The 16,008-nt window shown below is 39.2% G+C and overlaps 1 protein-coding gene across 1 annotated transcript in view; it reads right to left on the reverse strand.

Moving 5' to 3' along the window:
• Positions 1–996: 996 nt before the first annotated feature.
• VKORC1L1 (vitamin K epoxide reductase complex subunit 1 like 1) overlaps positions 997–16,008 on the reverse strand; it is a 73,813-nt gene continuing 58,801 nt past the window's right edge. Inside the window, exons 2-3 of the mRNA XM_047779948.1 lie at positions 8,278–8,387; positions 997–3,003 (exon numbers count right to left, since the gene is read on the reverse strand). Of these exons, the coding sequence (XP_047635904.1) occupies positions 2,777–3,003; positions 8,278–8,387 (337 nt within the window). The 3' untranslated portion in view covers positions 997–2,776. The remainder of the gene's footprint in view (positions 3,004–8,277; positions 8,388–16,008) is intronic.

Here is a 16,008-nt window from a genome sequence, read left to right on the forward strand (position 1 = left end):
GAAGTAAAAGTAATTCCTGGCACACAGCTGGTTAAACCTGAGTTAGTTCACCCTCGCGGATGGCAACTAGCTGCAGTGGAAAAACCAAATGAAGTTCTCCAAGCCACCTAGAGTCCCTAGAATTTATTATCTAAGCACAACTTCTCTTATTTCCTCAAATGATATGACCATCAGATAAATAAGAGGCTTCATTTGTTGCAAATAATTTCAAAAACCAAGAAGCAGAAATTGAATTCTTCCCCCTAGTTTGTTCTTCAACATCAGTGGCTAGAAATGTTGCAGTGTTTAAATATTCAGCCTAAAATAGTCATAATCCTGATTTTATAACATGGGCCCCCTGCCCCCTTTCTTGGGGGTAGAATTGAGGGTGTAGATAGAAGGAAGCCTAAAATCTTCCAGGGCAAAAATACCACATCGCATGCACGGTGGGGGGGAGTCCTTTGCTTAAGAGATCTGGGTGTCACCATGCTGTTATTTCAGGCAGCACGTGTTCATCACTCAGTGAGAAGAAGGATATTCATTCTGGGGTCATAGGAATGTGGCAACAATTTTTCTACAACAGAAACTGGTTTCCCCAAGGCTTAGAAAAGCAAAGGTCTGGCTGAACATTCCGACATTTTTCTCATGTAAGAGTTGAAGACATTCACAAGAATGCAACATCAAGACAAGCTTCAACTCTCCCCTGCTGAGTGACATAGAACGTGGTGAAAAACAATTTAAAACTGGGGCACGAGGAACTTGTTTAGCATAACCAGAGTTACATATACCACGAAGTCTTCACTGTGAAGCCATTTCCATTCTAGCAGAGAAGAGAGAAGCAGTGAACGGCTGGGGAGAACGGGCAGTACTGCTGGCAGGTGACCGCGCTGCAGTTCTCCAGTGTCAGGCCTTGTTTCTCCATAAATACCAGACATCTAAGCAACGCTTTCTAGGGTTCTTTAACTATAGAAACAAGAACAGTACACCCATAATAAAACAAGCATTGAAGTATTCACATTCGTGGGAAAACATAAGCCTTGATGAAATCTGAATTAAGCCATCTTTTACAAAGTTGGTTTAAACTGGTTAAAAGTACATTACACTTCAGATTTTATACCTGCCTTGGGCCAGAAGAAGACATTGCATCAATTACAACAGTTAGTTGGAAACTGCTAGACAGTCGCTGACTCTACACATTACTGTTTAGAGAGCATCGCCTGTCCCCTCCCTTCAAAAAGAAGGCAAATAAAGCACTCAAAAGTCACCGGGCTCCTTTTAACATAATGACGAGTGGAACTGGAAGCAAAAACATTGCTCCTACTTCTCAACCTAAGGAATAAAGTGATCACACGGAAGGTTTCCACAGAATGCAAGGTTTCTACTTCATGCTAAGGAAGGAAGGAAGGACACTTCTGCCCAAGTTCAACACATAAAATATTTGGCTTGAGATTTAAAGACAGAAGGCACTTTTCACATTCTGATAGAAGATATTAACCATAGAAACATACTGTCACTATTTCATTAGGGTTTATTCAAATCACTTTTAAAAACTCTGCATTTGCGTTATTAGAAAGAGTAAGTGACAACATCACTGTGTTTCACCTGGAGATAGTTCTACTTTCAGTACTCCTGCCAATGAAGCAAACTGAGCAGCAGGTCAGCCCTGAAGTGTACAAATCCATTCTCTGACACTAAAACAATTCAACTAGACCTCTGGTTGGTTAGAGCCGAAAGAAACAGGGAAAACGCTATGGAGCTATCCTACTCTGGAGCAACTGGGCTCATGCTGATTAGTTCAAAGTCAATACTGTTTGGGTGACTGGCACCGATGGTAAGGAAAAATACCTGCATGAAAATTCAACTGTTGTAAGAGACTTTACCTAAAAATGTCATGTTCCTATTTCCAGCTTTTCTCCAAAGACATCTACCCATTTTCCCATCTTAGTGTCCTGAAGGCTTGGACTTAAAAGTCTGGTCACATGACTCATTCTGTAAGGTTATCATTGACCCAATTGTATGACTAGTTATAAGCTTGACTCCAATGTCCAAATTTAGTTTCTTCCTTTCAGAAGAAGGAGATGAAAGGGAACCAGTCGCTCTATTATTTTTGCTGCCAATGCTGGACCCACAGCTGTCAGTACTTTTCACAAGATGCTCTGTAGGGACTTACTATTTTCACTATTTCTTCAGTCAACGTTGAGCTGACAATTCTTCATTGCTACACTTCAACTAAACTGTACAGTAAGTTCTGCAGGGATGGATCCAATATTTCTACCTTTATTTACAAATATCACATAAATGGATTCTAATTGAATCTACATGTTTAAATCCATCGGCTAAAAACATCTTACATATTGTAAACATGGCAATATTTAATACAGTATCTATTCTAAAATATTTTCATGTCATGATCACATTTGTTATACCTGAAATTTAATTTATACACATTAGAGAATTACTAGCAATGGTTGCTCACTTTACATTTGAGGGAAGGGGGCTGGGGCTACAATTTATTATTTCAGAAACATCTCCAAAGTAAAGTTAAAGCTTGTCTTTGATTGGCTCGGCGTATCCTCTTTTTTTTTTTTGTATCCATATTTTAAAATGAAGATTGACACAGAAATAGCCTGGGCCCCTTCTAATTTACAGGATTTTAAAAAATCAGTTTAAGATTCTTAGGGAAAAGTGTCTGTTGTGAAGAATTTAAAAAACAAAACCAAACAAAACAAAAAAACCAACTGCTGCAAAATAAACTTAATGGAAAAAAAGGGACTTCAGTTAAGAGTCTGTCAGGTTGTCAGTCCTGCTTGGGCTGCAGTTGCCGTTTCCAGGCCTCATTTAAGTAAACTAGTCGTTTGTAGTTGATGATAAGAAGAATGAAGTTCAGCACGTATGTGATGACGCAGATGATGCAAAACTCCTTCAGCACAAAGTACAGAATGTAGGCCAGGTACAAAGAGCCTACTACAGACATGATGGAGGATGTCATGAGGATTAAAGCTGCAACTGCACTTGCTGTCATGCCTGCAAAAGAAAGAGACACTTGGTTCCATCAGACCTTGACACTGGAGACAAAGTAAAAGGTAACATTTTGTGAGGTGCTGGAATACTGATCTTACAACAAGATTCTATGAAATCTGAGGACAGAACTACAAGTCCATGTTGTTAAGATGAGGCAGGTTGACTGTGCACACAGACTACCAGTTTTACAGCAGCAATGCTTTTGACTTGTCAGTGTTCTAGATGAAATACCACTTATTTCAAAAACTAGCCTCAGTTAAGACGCAAAGAACATGTGCCGTCTTGCAATCACATTACGCAATGAAGCTGATGTGTACAACCGACAGCCCCAGCTCCTCTGGTGACTAAAGTAACATGGGGACCACAACCTTCTCCAAGAAGGACGCATTTGGTGAGACTCTTCCCCTGGCCTTTTCAATAGAGGCTGGCTCCCCCGCCGTGGAAAGTAAAATCTGTTTTCCCATGTTTAGATCACATTTATCAAAAAACCCATAATGGGAGATGATGATACCAACATGTTGCTGCTGAAGGGAAAAAAAAAAGAAAATCAAGATAAACATTGCAGAAAGGGCTCACCCTAGGGGATAAGGGAAACCACATTTAGCCAGTTGGCCACGTGTGGGTCAAAGCAGATCAAGGAGAAAGGCCATTAGGTGTGCTAAGCTGGGCTCTTAAGACAAAGGCTTGCCTGAATTCTTGATGCTATCTGACATCTTCACATGTACTGTTTTGTTATTTCCTGCAGCCAACAGTATTGAGAACATGTGCATTTATTGCGAGGTGCATTTCGTTTGAGGCCAGGGAAGATGGCTGAGCATATTAAACTACTTACTCTCTTACCCCAAAACTCATGGATAAAGATCATAGCAACAGGAAAAAATTGAGAAAAGGTGGGATTTGGTTTGAAGAGGTGAATTAAGGTGAAATCCCCATGGCCAGATGAATGAGAAGTTGCCTGTAGGCCACAGCCTAGCCACAGGGACCGTTCTGCCCACATGACCAGTTAGTACTAGAGTATATGAGCCTTCAACAGGCTCTTCAAGACTAAGATGCTGGAACTCCCTGGTGCCTCAGTGGGTTAAGGATCTGGTGTTGTCACTGCTATGGCTCAAATTCAGTCCTTGGCCTTAGAACTTCTGCATGCCACAGGCATGACCAAAAAAAAAAAAAGACTAAGATGCTATTGGATTTATCTGTAATCCAGCCACGTGCATTAATGTAGGTAGTGTCCATGGCTACTTTTCCACTAGAGTGGCAGAGTTGAGTAGCTGTGACAATCAGTAAAGCCTAAAATTATTTCCTATCTGGCCCTTAACAAAAAAGAAAAGTTTGCATACCTCATCTATGCTGACATCTAAAACTTCAAAAATTGGAGTTCCCTTGTGGTGCAGTAGGTTAAGGATGAGGCATTGTCACTGAAGCTCGAGTTTAATCTCTGGCTGGGGAACTTCCACATGCCACAAGTGCAGCCCAAAACAAAACAAAACAAAAAAGATATGGACAAGTTATTTACTCTCTGTGCAACCCTTTTCCTTAACTGTAAAACTGGAATAATAATCATGACTGCTTCCTAAGACTGTTGTGCAAATTTTTTTTTTTTTTTTTAGCTTTTTAGGGCCACATCTGCAGCATATGGAAGTTCCCAGGCTAGGAATTGAATCAGAGCTGCAGCTACCGGCCTACGCCACAGCCACAGCAATGCCAGATCTGAGCCACGTCTGTGAACTACACCATAACTCACAGCAACGCTAGATCCTTTAACTCACTGAGCGAGGCCAGGGATCGAACCCTTGTCTTCATGGATACTAGTCCGGCTTGCTACTGCTAAGCCACAGTGGGAACTTCCTGTTGTGCAGATTAAAAAAACTAACAGGTATTCTTAGAATGCTCCATAAATATTCAAGTATTAGTAAAAAGTATAAAGTATACTTTATACATAAAGTAGTTAAATATTCCTATAAAAAACCAGTGCTAATGTAATATAACTGGTGGCTCGGGATAAAATTCCCAGTGGAGGAGTTCCCATTGCGGCTTAGCACTAAAGAACCCAACCAGTAGCCATGAGAACTCGGGTTTGATCCTGGCCTCTCTCAGTTGGTTAAGGATCTGGTGTTACCATGGGCTGTGGTGTAAATCACACACGTGGCTCGGATGGGGCCCTAAAAAGACACACACACACACAAAGAAATTCCTAATGGAATTTAAAATGTGCCGAAACTCGAAATAAATGATTGTACAATCAAGCAATGGAATCTTTTGCAGCTATGGAAAGATCACTAAGATACATCAGTTATGCAAAAAACAAAAACAAACCCCCCAAAACCAACAAAAACAAAAAAATAAGAAGAAAAATGTTTTCTATTTTTTGGGCTTTTTTGGGTGCTTTTAGGGCTGCACCCATGGCATATGGAGGTTAGGTTCCCAGGCTAGGGGTCAAATCGGAGCTGTAGCTGCCAGCCTAAGCCACAGCCACAGCAATGCCAGATCCAAGCCATGTCTGTGACCTTTACCATGGCTCACAGCAACGCCAGATTGTTTAATCCACTAAGCAAGGCCAGGGATCAAACCCAAGTCCTCATGGACACTAACTGGGTTTGTTACTGCTGAGCCACGATCAGTACTCCAAGAAAAAAAAGTTCAAAAAAGAACGACTGGAGTTCCTGCTGTGACACAGTGGGTTAAGAATCTGACTGCAGCAGCTTGAGTCACTGCAGAGGCGTGAGTTTGATCCCCAGCACCACAGCTCACAGCAACGCCGGATCCTTAACCCACAGAGCAAGGCCAGGGATCAAACTTGCATCCTCCTGGATGCTAGTCACATTCACTAACCACTGAGCCACAAGAGGAACTCCGGAATTGGGCAAACTTGATACAACTATTGAGAAAAATTTAGATTCACAATCTGATTCATTAATAAAGCTACTGCAGCTAGACATAAGACCTGGCAGATCAACAGGATAAAATATTAACAATTAAAATGCAAGGGCAAAAATGGAGGGATTTAACCCAAAACGTATAAAAACTTTATAATCAAAATTCACAAAACTGGAGTTCCCGTGTGGCTCAGTGGTTAATGAACCCGACTAGGAACCATGAGGTTGTGGGTTCAATCCCTGGCCTTGCTCAGTGGGTTAAGGATCCGGCATAGCTGTGGTGTAGGTTGCAGACATGGCTCGGATCCCGAGTTGCTGTGGCTCTGGTGCAGGCCGGCAGCTACAGCTCCGATTAGACCCCTAGCCTGGGAACCTCTATATGCCATGGGAGCAGCCCTAGAAAAGGCAAAAAGACCCCCCCCCCAAAAAAATCCACAAAACTAATGTAAAAAAGGATAAAGAATGGGCAAAATGTTTGTAATAAATATGAAATGTACTATATCCAGATCCCAATAACTAAACTGGCAATGAAAGGAAATTAAAATACAGTAAAATTAAAATAATGGCTACTAATATGTAACTACTGAATTAGAAATCTTACGGAAAAAACTTTTTAAAATGAAGATGAAGCTTTGGGGAAACCTGACAGCTGAAGAAAAAGCAGTTTGACTATACCTACTAAAATCCATACCAAATCTATGTTTGTTGACTCATTTATCCCACATTTATTTATTTTGCAGAAATAATTTAAAGAGGGAAGGGTGTGTGTGAAGGAGACTTTAAACAAAGTCAATCACTGCAGTGTTATTTAGAACATAAAAAAATCTGAAGCCTTGATGTCCACAATAACAAAACACCGAAGGAGACAGACAATACAAGGGTTCACGTAAAATTAAGTGAAATCAACAAACAATAAATGCTGGAGAGGGTGTGGAGAAAAGGGAACCCTCCTTCACTGTCGGTGGGAATGTAAATTGGTACAACCACTATGGAAAATAGTATGGAGGTACCTCAGAAAACTAAATATAGAACTACCATATACGATCCAGCAATCCCACTCCTGGGCGTATATCCAGACAAAACTTTCACTGAAAGAGACACATGCACCCATATGTTCATTGCAGCACTATTCTCAATGGCCAAGACATGGAAACAAACTCAATGTCCATCAACAGATGAATGGGTTAGGAAGATGTAGTATATATACACAATGGAATACTACTCAGCCATAAAAAGAACAAAATAATGCCATTTGCAGCAACATGGATGGAACTGGAGACTCTCATACTAAGTCAAGTCAGAGAAAGACAAATACTATATGATATCACTTATATATGGAATCTAATATACAGCACAAATGAACCTTTCCACAGAAAAGACACTCACGGACTTGGAGAACAGACTTGTGGCATCCATGGAGGAGGGGGAGGGATGGACTGGAGTCTGAGGTTAACAGATGCAGACTATTGCATTTGGAGTAGATAAGCAATGAGATCCTGCTGTATAGCACAGAGAACTATATCTAGTCACTTATGATGAAGGATAATGTGAGAAAAAGAATATATGTATATGTGTGACTGGGTCACTCTGCTGTACAGCAGAAACTGACAGAACACTGTAAACCAACTATAATGGAAAAAATAAAATATTAAAAAATAAATAAAAATTTAAAAATTTAAAAAATTAAAATGAAGTGAAAAAAAAAGAATATGGAGCTCCCCTTGTGGCTCAGTGGAAAGGAACCCGACTAGTATCCATGAGGATGCAGGTTTGATCCCTGGCCTTGCTCAGTGGGTTAAGGATCCAGCATTGCCATGAGCTGTGGTGTAGATTGAAGATGCGGCACAGACTCGGGTCAGATCTGGCATTGCTGTGGCTGTGGCTGGCAGCTGTAGCTCCAATTTGATCCCTAGCCCAGGAACTTCCATATGCTTCAGATGCAGCCCTAAAAAGCAAAAAAGCAAAAAAAAAAAAAAGCAAAAAAAAAGAATACAATGGCAGCAGTAGTTATGTAAAGGTGATGGAATTATGAATGAATTTGTTTACCATTAATGTTTTCTCAATGCATAATACTTTCAAATAGCTACAAACTATACAAAATAATAAGGAAAGGGTTTTCAGGGCAAACTGTGGAGTCATCGTTTCCCTGAATGGGGCTTATATCTCTGGGCATCATGGGTGCTGATATCCCTCCCTGATCAAACACCAACAGACACCAAGTTGAGCAGGAGCATCATCAAAATCTTAGTGAGCCAAGTTTGCACAACACAAAAATGTGTTACAAACCATGGTTCTAGCATTAACATATGCTTTTATTTAATATAAAGACCACTTCAGGATAAAGACACAACGTACTGAGCAGAATATAACAAACTTATTTTTGTATTGCTGTATAAATACTTACCAAGTAATAACTGTAATATATAAAATATAAGTCCAAAGACACTGTTTGGCTGGTTTAATACACCATCCTTTCCAAAAATGGAGCCCAAAAGACCAAATCCTCGACCCCATCTGTAAAATAAAGAAAACCATTAACCCTATATTTGAGTTTTCCTGTTTTTAAAAATGTAGAAATACCTGAGCATGACATGCCCCTATACCCATCTGAATCTCAAAGTTGCCAATTACTGGAGTTCCCTTTGTGGCACAGTAAAAATGAATCCAACTAGTATCCATGAAGATGAGGGTTCGATCCCTGGCCTCAATTAGTGGGTCAGGGATCCGGCAGTGCGGTTAGCTGTGGTGTAGGTCACAGACGTGGCTCGGATCCTGTGTTGCTGTGGCTGTGGTGTAGTAGGCTGGCAGTTGTGGCTCCAATTCGACCCCTAGCCTGGGAACTTCCATGTGCACCCCTAAAAAAACAAACAAACAAACAAACAAAAACAAACCAACTGTAAGTCTTTCTTAGAAAACTTACCTCAAGAGTAAAAAATTGATACATTCGTTGCCCAGTTTTTATTTGTAGTTTAACTTTAAATTTTGCATTTGACTTAACATTTTCAGAATCTTATTTTCTTATTAAAATTATTAAATTCTGATTTAATAAAATTTGATACAAATATCAAGTTTACTTTGGATACGTTTACTCTGGATTAAAAACCTCTGACAATAACTTTAACTTTGAATGAAAGTGCTTTTTAAAATACCAAAAAGAAAATGTTTTTAATCTGTAGCAAATTACTCAATACAATCTAAACTTTGGTTCTGAAGAGAAACAACCTGAAAATGAGAATAGACCAGTGATTATTAGTCACATCACTTTAATAGTGTCCCAGAAATAGAGCGAAACCTCTTCATGATGATGTTGGGAGGTAAGAATAACCCCAATTTTACAAGCAAGTGAGAACAATGAAGATGTTCCCTGTTATATACTTCAAGGAATGCAACAGAATCTCGATCATATCTGTATATTCTGTTACACATCAGATACTCATTGAGCATGTTCTAGGTGCAGACAGTGGCTCAGGTGCTGGGATCCAGGAGTTTGTAATAAGTCAGACAAAACGGTGCCCTTGTAGGGCTTACATTCCATCTGGGGAGAAGTAATAGGCAGGCAAATGTTGAAGTGACCTCCAGAAATGGATGAGCTGTTAGATACACAGGAAAATTGGGAAGGGGATTATTCTAGATCAGAGCTTTTGAAATTTTTAAACTGCATACCGTCCCCTTGGGGTTTTTGTTAAAATGCGGATTTTTACTTCAGCAGGTCTGTGGTGGGGCCTAAGACCCTGCGTCACCAAACAAAACAAAATGCTCTCAAGTGATGCTCCTGCTTCTGGTCTGAGGACCACACTCAGCACCACTGCTCTAGATGAAGAAGGGATGGAAGGAACAACTTTAGCTAGACGGCCAGGGAAGGGCTTTTTCAGGAATTAAATCCTAAATGCTGAGAAGCAGCCAGGCTCATAAAGAACGGCAGGTACAAAGGCCTGGAGGCAGGAATGAGCCACGAGTGTGTACAAGAAGGCCATCAGAGCCAACACTGATGAGGGAAGGTGACGGGAGAATGAGGTATGCTCCCATCGCTTATATTATTTACAGCCTTGTCTGCAGGCGTGATGAAGAGTTTGAATTTCATTCTAATTGCAATGGGAAGACATTCAGTGGCTTTTAAGCAGGAGAGTACTATAAGCTTATTTATGATCACTTGACTACTGTGTAAATAACAAACCACAGGAGGGCATGCGTACAGTCAGGGACAAACTATGCGATCAAACTTTGAAGTACTACTCATCGGAAGTAGGAATTCAAATGTAAATCACCAGCTTCGCAATGGAGATAACTGGCACGCTGTCAAAATCACTGCGTGTAAACAGAATTTTTATAGTCTAAGCATTAGTCTCCGCCTAATTATTCACATATGACCATATGGATATCTTCGTTGAAAACAATGCCGTAATCCACAGAATAAATACATCGTTTTACCCAAGTAATACATGCATGCCTAAGGTTTAAAAATCAAACAACACTGAAAGCCTTAATTAAAAAAGAGATATTTCCTACTCGAGGAAAGAGATATTTTCTACTTCCTCTCCACACCCCGTCTGATCATCATAGGCAACCACTTTGATGTTTTTTAACTTTTTCCTGCTCTTATTTATGTCCAGATTTCTAAATAATATGCTTACATTGCTACTTCTTGATTTATCAGTTCTACATACTATCTTTTGACCTTCTAATATGGTAGACCAGAATGTTGCATTAAAAAAAAAAAACTTGGGAGTTCCCGTCGTGGCGCAGTGGTTAACGAATCCGACTAGGAACCATGAGGTTGCGGGTTCGGACTCTGCCCTCGCTCAATGGGTTAAGGATCTGGCGTTGCGGTGAGCTGTGGTGTAGGTTGCAGACGTGGCTCGGATCCCACGTTGCTGTGGCTCTGGCGTAGACCAGAGGCTACAGCTCCGATTCAATCCCTAGCCTGGGAACCTCCACATGCCGCGGTAGCGGCCCAAGAAATAGCAAAAAGACAAAAAAAAAAAAAACACCTTAACATGGAAAGCATCAAATGTACATACACAGCGTGAAAAGAACAGTGTAATAATCTCATTCCCTATCACTCAGCTTTGAAAATTGTGTCTTTCCTGTTTTATCTCCACCTTTACCCACTAACTACTTGACTATTACTTTTAGATTTTTTTAAGGAAAAATTTACACACATTTAATGCACAAATCTTAACTGTATAATTGTGACAAATGCATACACCTGAGTAACCCTGGTATACAAACTGTAATTCTGGTATACTAATTCTGGAGTGTGAAGTAATTCTAATAGTGTGAAGTGAGAATTTAAGTGCCTTCCATAAAAAACAAACAACACCTCAACACTATAGAGTGCTTCCGTCTCCCACATTATATTGTTACTCCCTTCCCACGATCCACACTTCCCGACCCATGAGCAAGAAGTATGTGACTGGCTAGGTTTGTAATCCAGACTCTGAACCAAAATTAGATCTCTAGTCTTTTCCAGATCGCAGTGCTGTGCTCTGTCCCTTTTGTTGCATTAAGTTATCGAATGCAATTACCACTCCAGCATTTTCAACGAAACAGAATAGTAGTTTAATTCCTCAATAAATACAATAAAGTTGAATAAAGCTTAATAAACTGTGACAAAGCTATTGTAATAACTATTAGCAAGTCAATTCACTAGCAAAGTAGACTGGCATTACGTAAGTTTATTTTCCTTGGAAAGGTGAATAAGAACAGATTTTCATAAATGACATTATACTTTAAAGTTGCTAAGGATGGTGTAATTTAAAACCCTTAGTGAATCTTTAAGTTGGAACATTTGAAAACACTATAGTTTTCTCCCACTTCTAAAAGCTATACAAAAGTATATGAAGTACATTTTATGTGCTAACTTTATGCTTGACTTTATCTTAATTTCTAACCATTTTTCTCCTTGTCCCATCTATATTCAAAATCCTACTATATTACTTATCTGGAAAGTTGCCCCAAGTACTTTATGGAATAAGATGGGATATCAACCAACTGAGCAAAAATAAATGTTTTTTTTTTGTTTTTTGTCTTTTTGCCTTTTCTAAGGCCGCTCCTTCGGCATATGGAGGTTCCTAGGCTCGGGGTCGAATCGGAGCTGCAGCCACCGGCCTACGCCAGAGCCACAGCGTTGCGGGATCCGAGCTGCGTCTGCGACCTACACCACAGCTCACGGCAATGCCAGATTGTTAACCCACTGAGCAAGGCCAGGGATCGAACCCGCAACCCCATGGTTCCTAGTCGGATTCGTTAACCACTGCGCCACGACGAGACCTCCAAGAATAAATGTTTTCTTAAAGAAATACAGATGTTCGTTTTGCTTCAGTATAAGTAACATCAATGAAGTGATTATGCAAATAAGAACTTCTTTTTAATATTTGATTCTAAAACAAGGTTCATCTTTGACACAAATAATAACTTCCCCAAATATTTTGTATTTGGGTACATAAACAACCAATACCACTTCCCTAAGGTACGATGAGAAATTGTAAGGTTTCTGAACACTCCCAGTTTTCCCAGAAACAACGAATCTTAAAACCAGTCTCCAACTCGCGTCTCCTAGGTCCCTGAAGATAAACTTAAGACATTATTTGCCTCCTTCATTATTATTCTCTCATAGGTGTAGTTTTCCAAAGGCTACATGCATGATGTGACAATGCAGTAGATTGATGTGAGAATCCAATAATCTTATATTACGGCAGACATTAAAAAGATTTGCAATAAAGAGAAGCAATGCAAGTCTTTCCATTGTTTCGCAATAAAGAGAAGCAATGCAAGTCTTTCCATTGTTTTTTAGGAAAAGTTATTATTCATAAAAAATTTTGTTACTGTGTAATGGGTTTATTATGTTTTAAGTGAATGAATGCATATTTAAATAACTTCTCAGTTTGAGCTTCTACTACAGTAAATACCAAAGATATAACATACCTAAATAAAACCTCTTTGGGGTATTCAATAATTATTAAAAGCATAAAGAGGTTCTGAGATCAAAAATTTTGAAAATCTGGGAGTTCCCATCATGGTGCAGCCAAAACAAATCTGACTAGAAACCATGAGGTTGCGGGTTTGATCCCTGGCCTAACTCAGTGGGTTAAGGATCCAGTGTTGCCATGAGCTGTGGTGTAGGTAGCAGACACGGCTCGGATCTGGCGTTGCTGTGGCTCTGGCGTAGGCCGTTGGCTACAGCTCCGATTAGACCCCTAGCCTGGAAACCTCCATGTGCCACAGGTGTGGCCCTAAAAAGCAAAAAGCAAAAAAAAAAGTTTGAAAATCTGCTTTTGACCAAGTCCCCCCAACCCCCCAACCAAACAAAACACATTCAAACAAAATTTTTAAAACTGGAGTGAAATAAAGTAGAAATAGAATAAACAATCCTGGAGTTCCCTTCGTGGCTCAACAGTTAACAAACCAGACTAGGGTCCATGAGGATGTGAGTTCGGTCCCTGGCCTCACTCAGTAAGTTAAGGATCTGGCGTTGCCGTGAGCTGTAGTGTAAGTCACGGACATGGCTCAGATCCTGAGTTGCCCTGGCTGTGGCATGGGTTTATTATGTTTTAAGTGAATGAATGCATATTTAAATAACTTCTCAGTTTGAGCTTCTACTACAGTAAATACCAAAGATATAACATACCTAAATAAAACCTCTTTGGGGTATTCAATAATTATTAAAAGCATAAAGAGGTTCTAAGATCAAAAATTTTGAAAATCTGGGAGTTCCCATCATGGCGCAGCCAAAACAAATCTGACTAGAAACCATGAGGTTGCGGGTGTAGGTCCATTTAGACCCCTAATCTGGGAACTTCCATATGCCTCAGGTGTGCCCTAAAAACCTAAAAAAAAAGGCGGGGGCAGAAGAACTAAAGAGACTTTTTCCAAAGAAGACACACAGATGGCCAACAGGTTCATGGGAAGGTGTTTAGGGAAATGCAAATCAAATCAAAACCACAATGAGATGCCACCTCATACCTATTAGAATGGCTACTTTCAAAAAGATAAGAAATAAGCATTGGTGAGGATGTGCAGAAAAGAGAACCCTTGTACACTGCTGGTGATTTGGGATGTGAGGATGATTCAACATATGTATGTCAATGTGATATACCAAATTAATAGAATGAAAATGAATCATATAATAATCTCAGCAGACACAGAACAAGCATTTGATAAAATTCAACATCTGTTCCTGGAAAAAACTATTAACAAATTAGGTATAGCAGGAATGTAACAACATAATAAAGACCATATATGATAAGCTCACAGCTAACATCATACCCAACGGTAGAAATTTGAATACCAGGAACAAGACAAGGGTGCCGACTCTCACAACTCCTATTCAGAGCAATCAGGTAAGAAAAAGAAGTATGAAGGCATCAGAATTGGAAAGGAATATGTAAAATTGTATTTGCAGATGACAAGATTTTATATATAGATAACCATAAAGACACTCCCTGCCCTATCAACTGTTAGATCTAATCAACAGCTTCAGTAAAGTTGCAGCATAAAAAATTAATCTATAAAAATCAGTAGTGTTTCTACAAACTAACAATGAACTGTCTGAAAAAGAAATAATGAAAATAATCCCATTTACAATAACATCAAAAACAATAAAATAATTAGGAATAAGTTTAACCAAGGAGGTGAAAGATCTCTCCTCTGAAAACTACAAGACATTGATGAAAGGACTTAAAGACACAAATAAATGGAAAGGTATCCCATATTCATGGATTGGCAGAAATAATGTTGTTAAAATGTCAATATTACCAATAGCAATCTTTTGGCAGAGTCAATGCAATCCCCATCAAGATACCAATGGCATTTTTTTCATAAAAGAAAAAACAATCCTAAAACTTATATGAAACCACAACAGATCTTGAATAGCCAAAGCAATCTTGAGGAAGACGAACAAAGCAGGAAGCATCATACTTCTGATTTCAAGTTATACCCTAAAGTTGTAGTCATCAAAACTAAATCACTGGCATAAAAATAGATCAATAGAACAGAACTGAGAGCCCAGAAGTAAATGCAAGCATATATAGTTAACTAACATTTGACAAGAGAGCCAAGAATGGAGAAAAGACAGTCTCTTCAATAACTGGTGCTGGGAAAAATGGACATTTAAATGTAAAAGGATAAAATTAGACCCCTATCTTTCACTATCCACAAAAAATTAACTCAAAATAGATTGAAGACTTAAATGGATTAAAGACCTAAAACCATGAAACTCCTAGAAGAAAACATAGGGTAAAAAGCTCCTTGATATAGGTCTTGGCAATAAGTTTTTTAGACACCTAAACCATAAGCAACAAAATAAAAAACAAACAAGTAAAACTATATCACACCACAAAATTTCTGGAAGTTCTCCTGGAGCACAGTGGGTTAAGGATCTGGCATTGCCACAGCTGTGGCACAGGTCACAACTGAGGCATGGATTTGATCCCTGGACTGGGAACTTCCACACGCCGTGAGTGTAGCCAAAACAAACAAAAAACCCCACAAAGTTCCTGCCCAGCAAAGGAAACAATCAACAAAGTGAAAAGTCAACATAGAGAATGGGAAAAAATATTTGAAAACCATATATCTGACAAGGGGTTCATATCCAAAATATATTAAAAAACTTAAACAATCAATAGCAAAAACCCCCAAATAACCCAGTTAAAAAAATGAGCAAAAGACCTGAATAGACATTTTTTCAAAGAGGATATACACATAGTCAAGAGGTATGTGAAAAGATGCTCAAAATCACTAGTCATTAGGGAAATGCAAGTCAAAACTACAATATCACTTCATATCTCTTATTATGGCTATCATAAAAAAGAAAATAACCAGTGCTGGCAAGTATGTGGAAAAAAGGGAATGCTTGAGCACTGTTGGTGGGAATGTATACTGGAACAGCCACTATGGAAAACAATATGGAAATTCCTCAAAAATTAAAACTAAAACTACCACACAATCCAGCAATTCTGCTTCTAGGAACATACTCAAAGCAAACAGAAACACTGTACTCCCACGTTCATGGCAGCATTATGTACAATAGTCAGGACATGGATCCATGAACAGATAAATGGATAAAGAAGTTGTTGGGGGTTGTGTGTGTGTGTGTGTGAATATTATTCAGCCCTAAAAAATGAGGAAATCCTGCCAT

Source organism: Phacochoerus africanus, chromosome 5 (genome assembly GCF_016906955.1).
Source record: "Phacochoerus africanus isolate WHEZ1 chromosome 5, ROS_Pafr_v1, whole genome shotgun sequence".
NCBI lineage: Eukaryota > Metazoa > Chordata > Mammalia > Artiodactyla > Suidae > Phacochoerus > Phacochoerus africanus.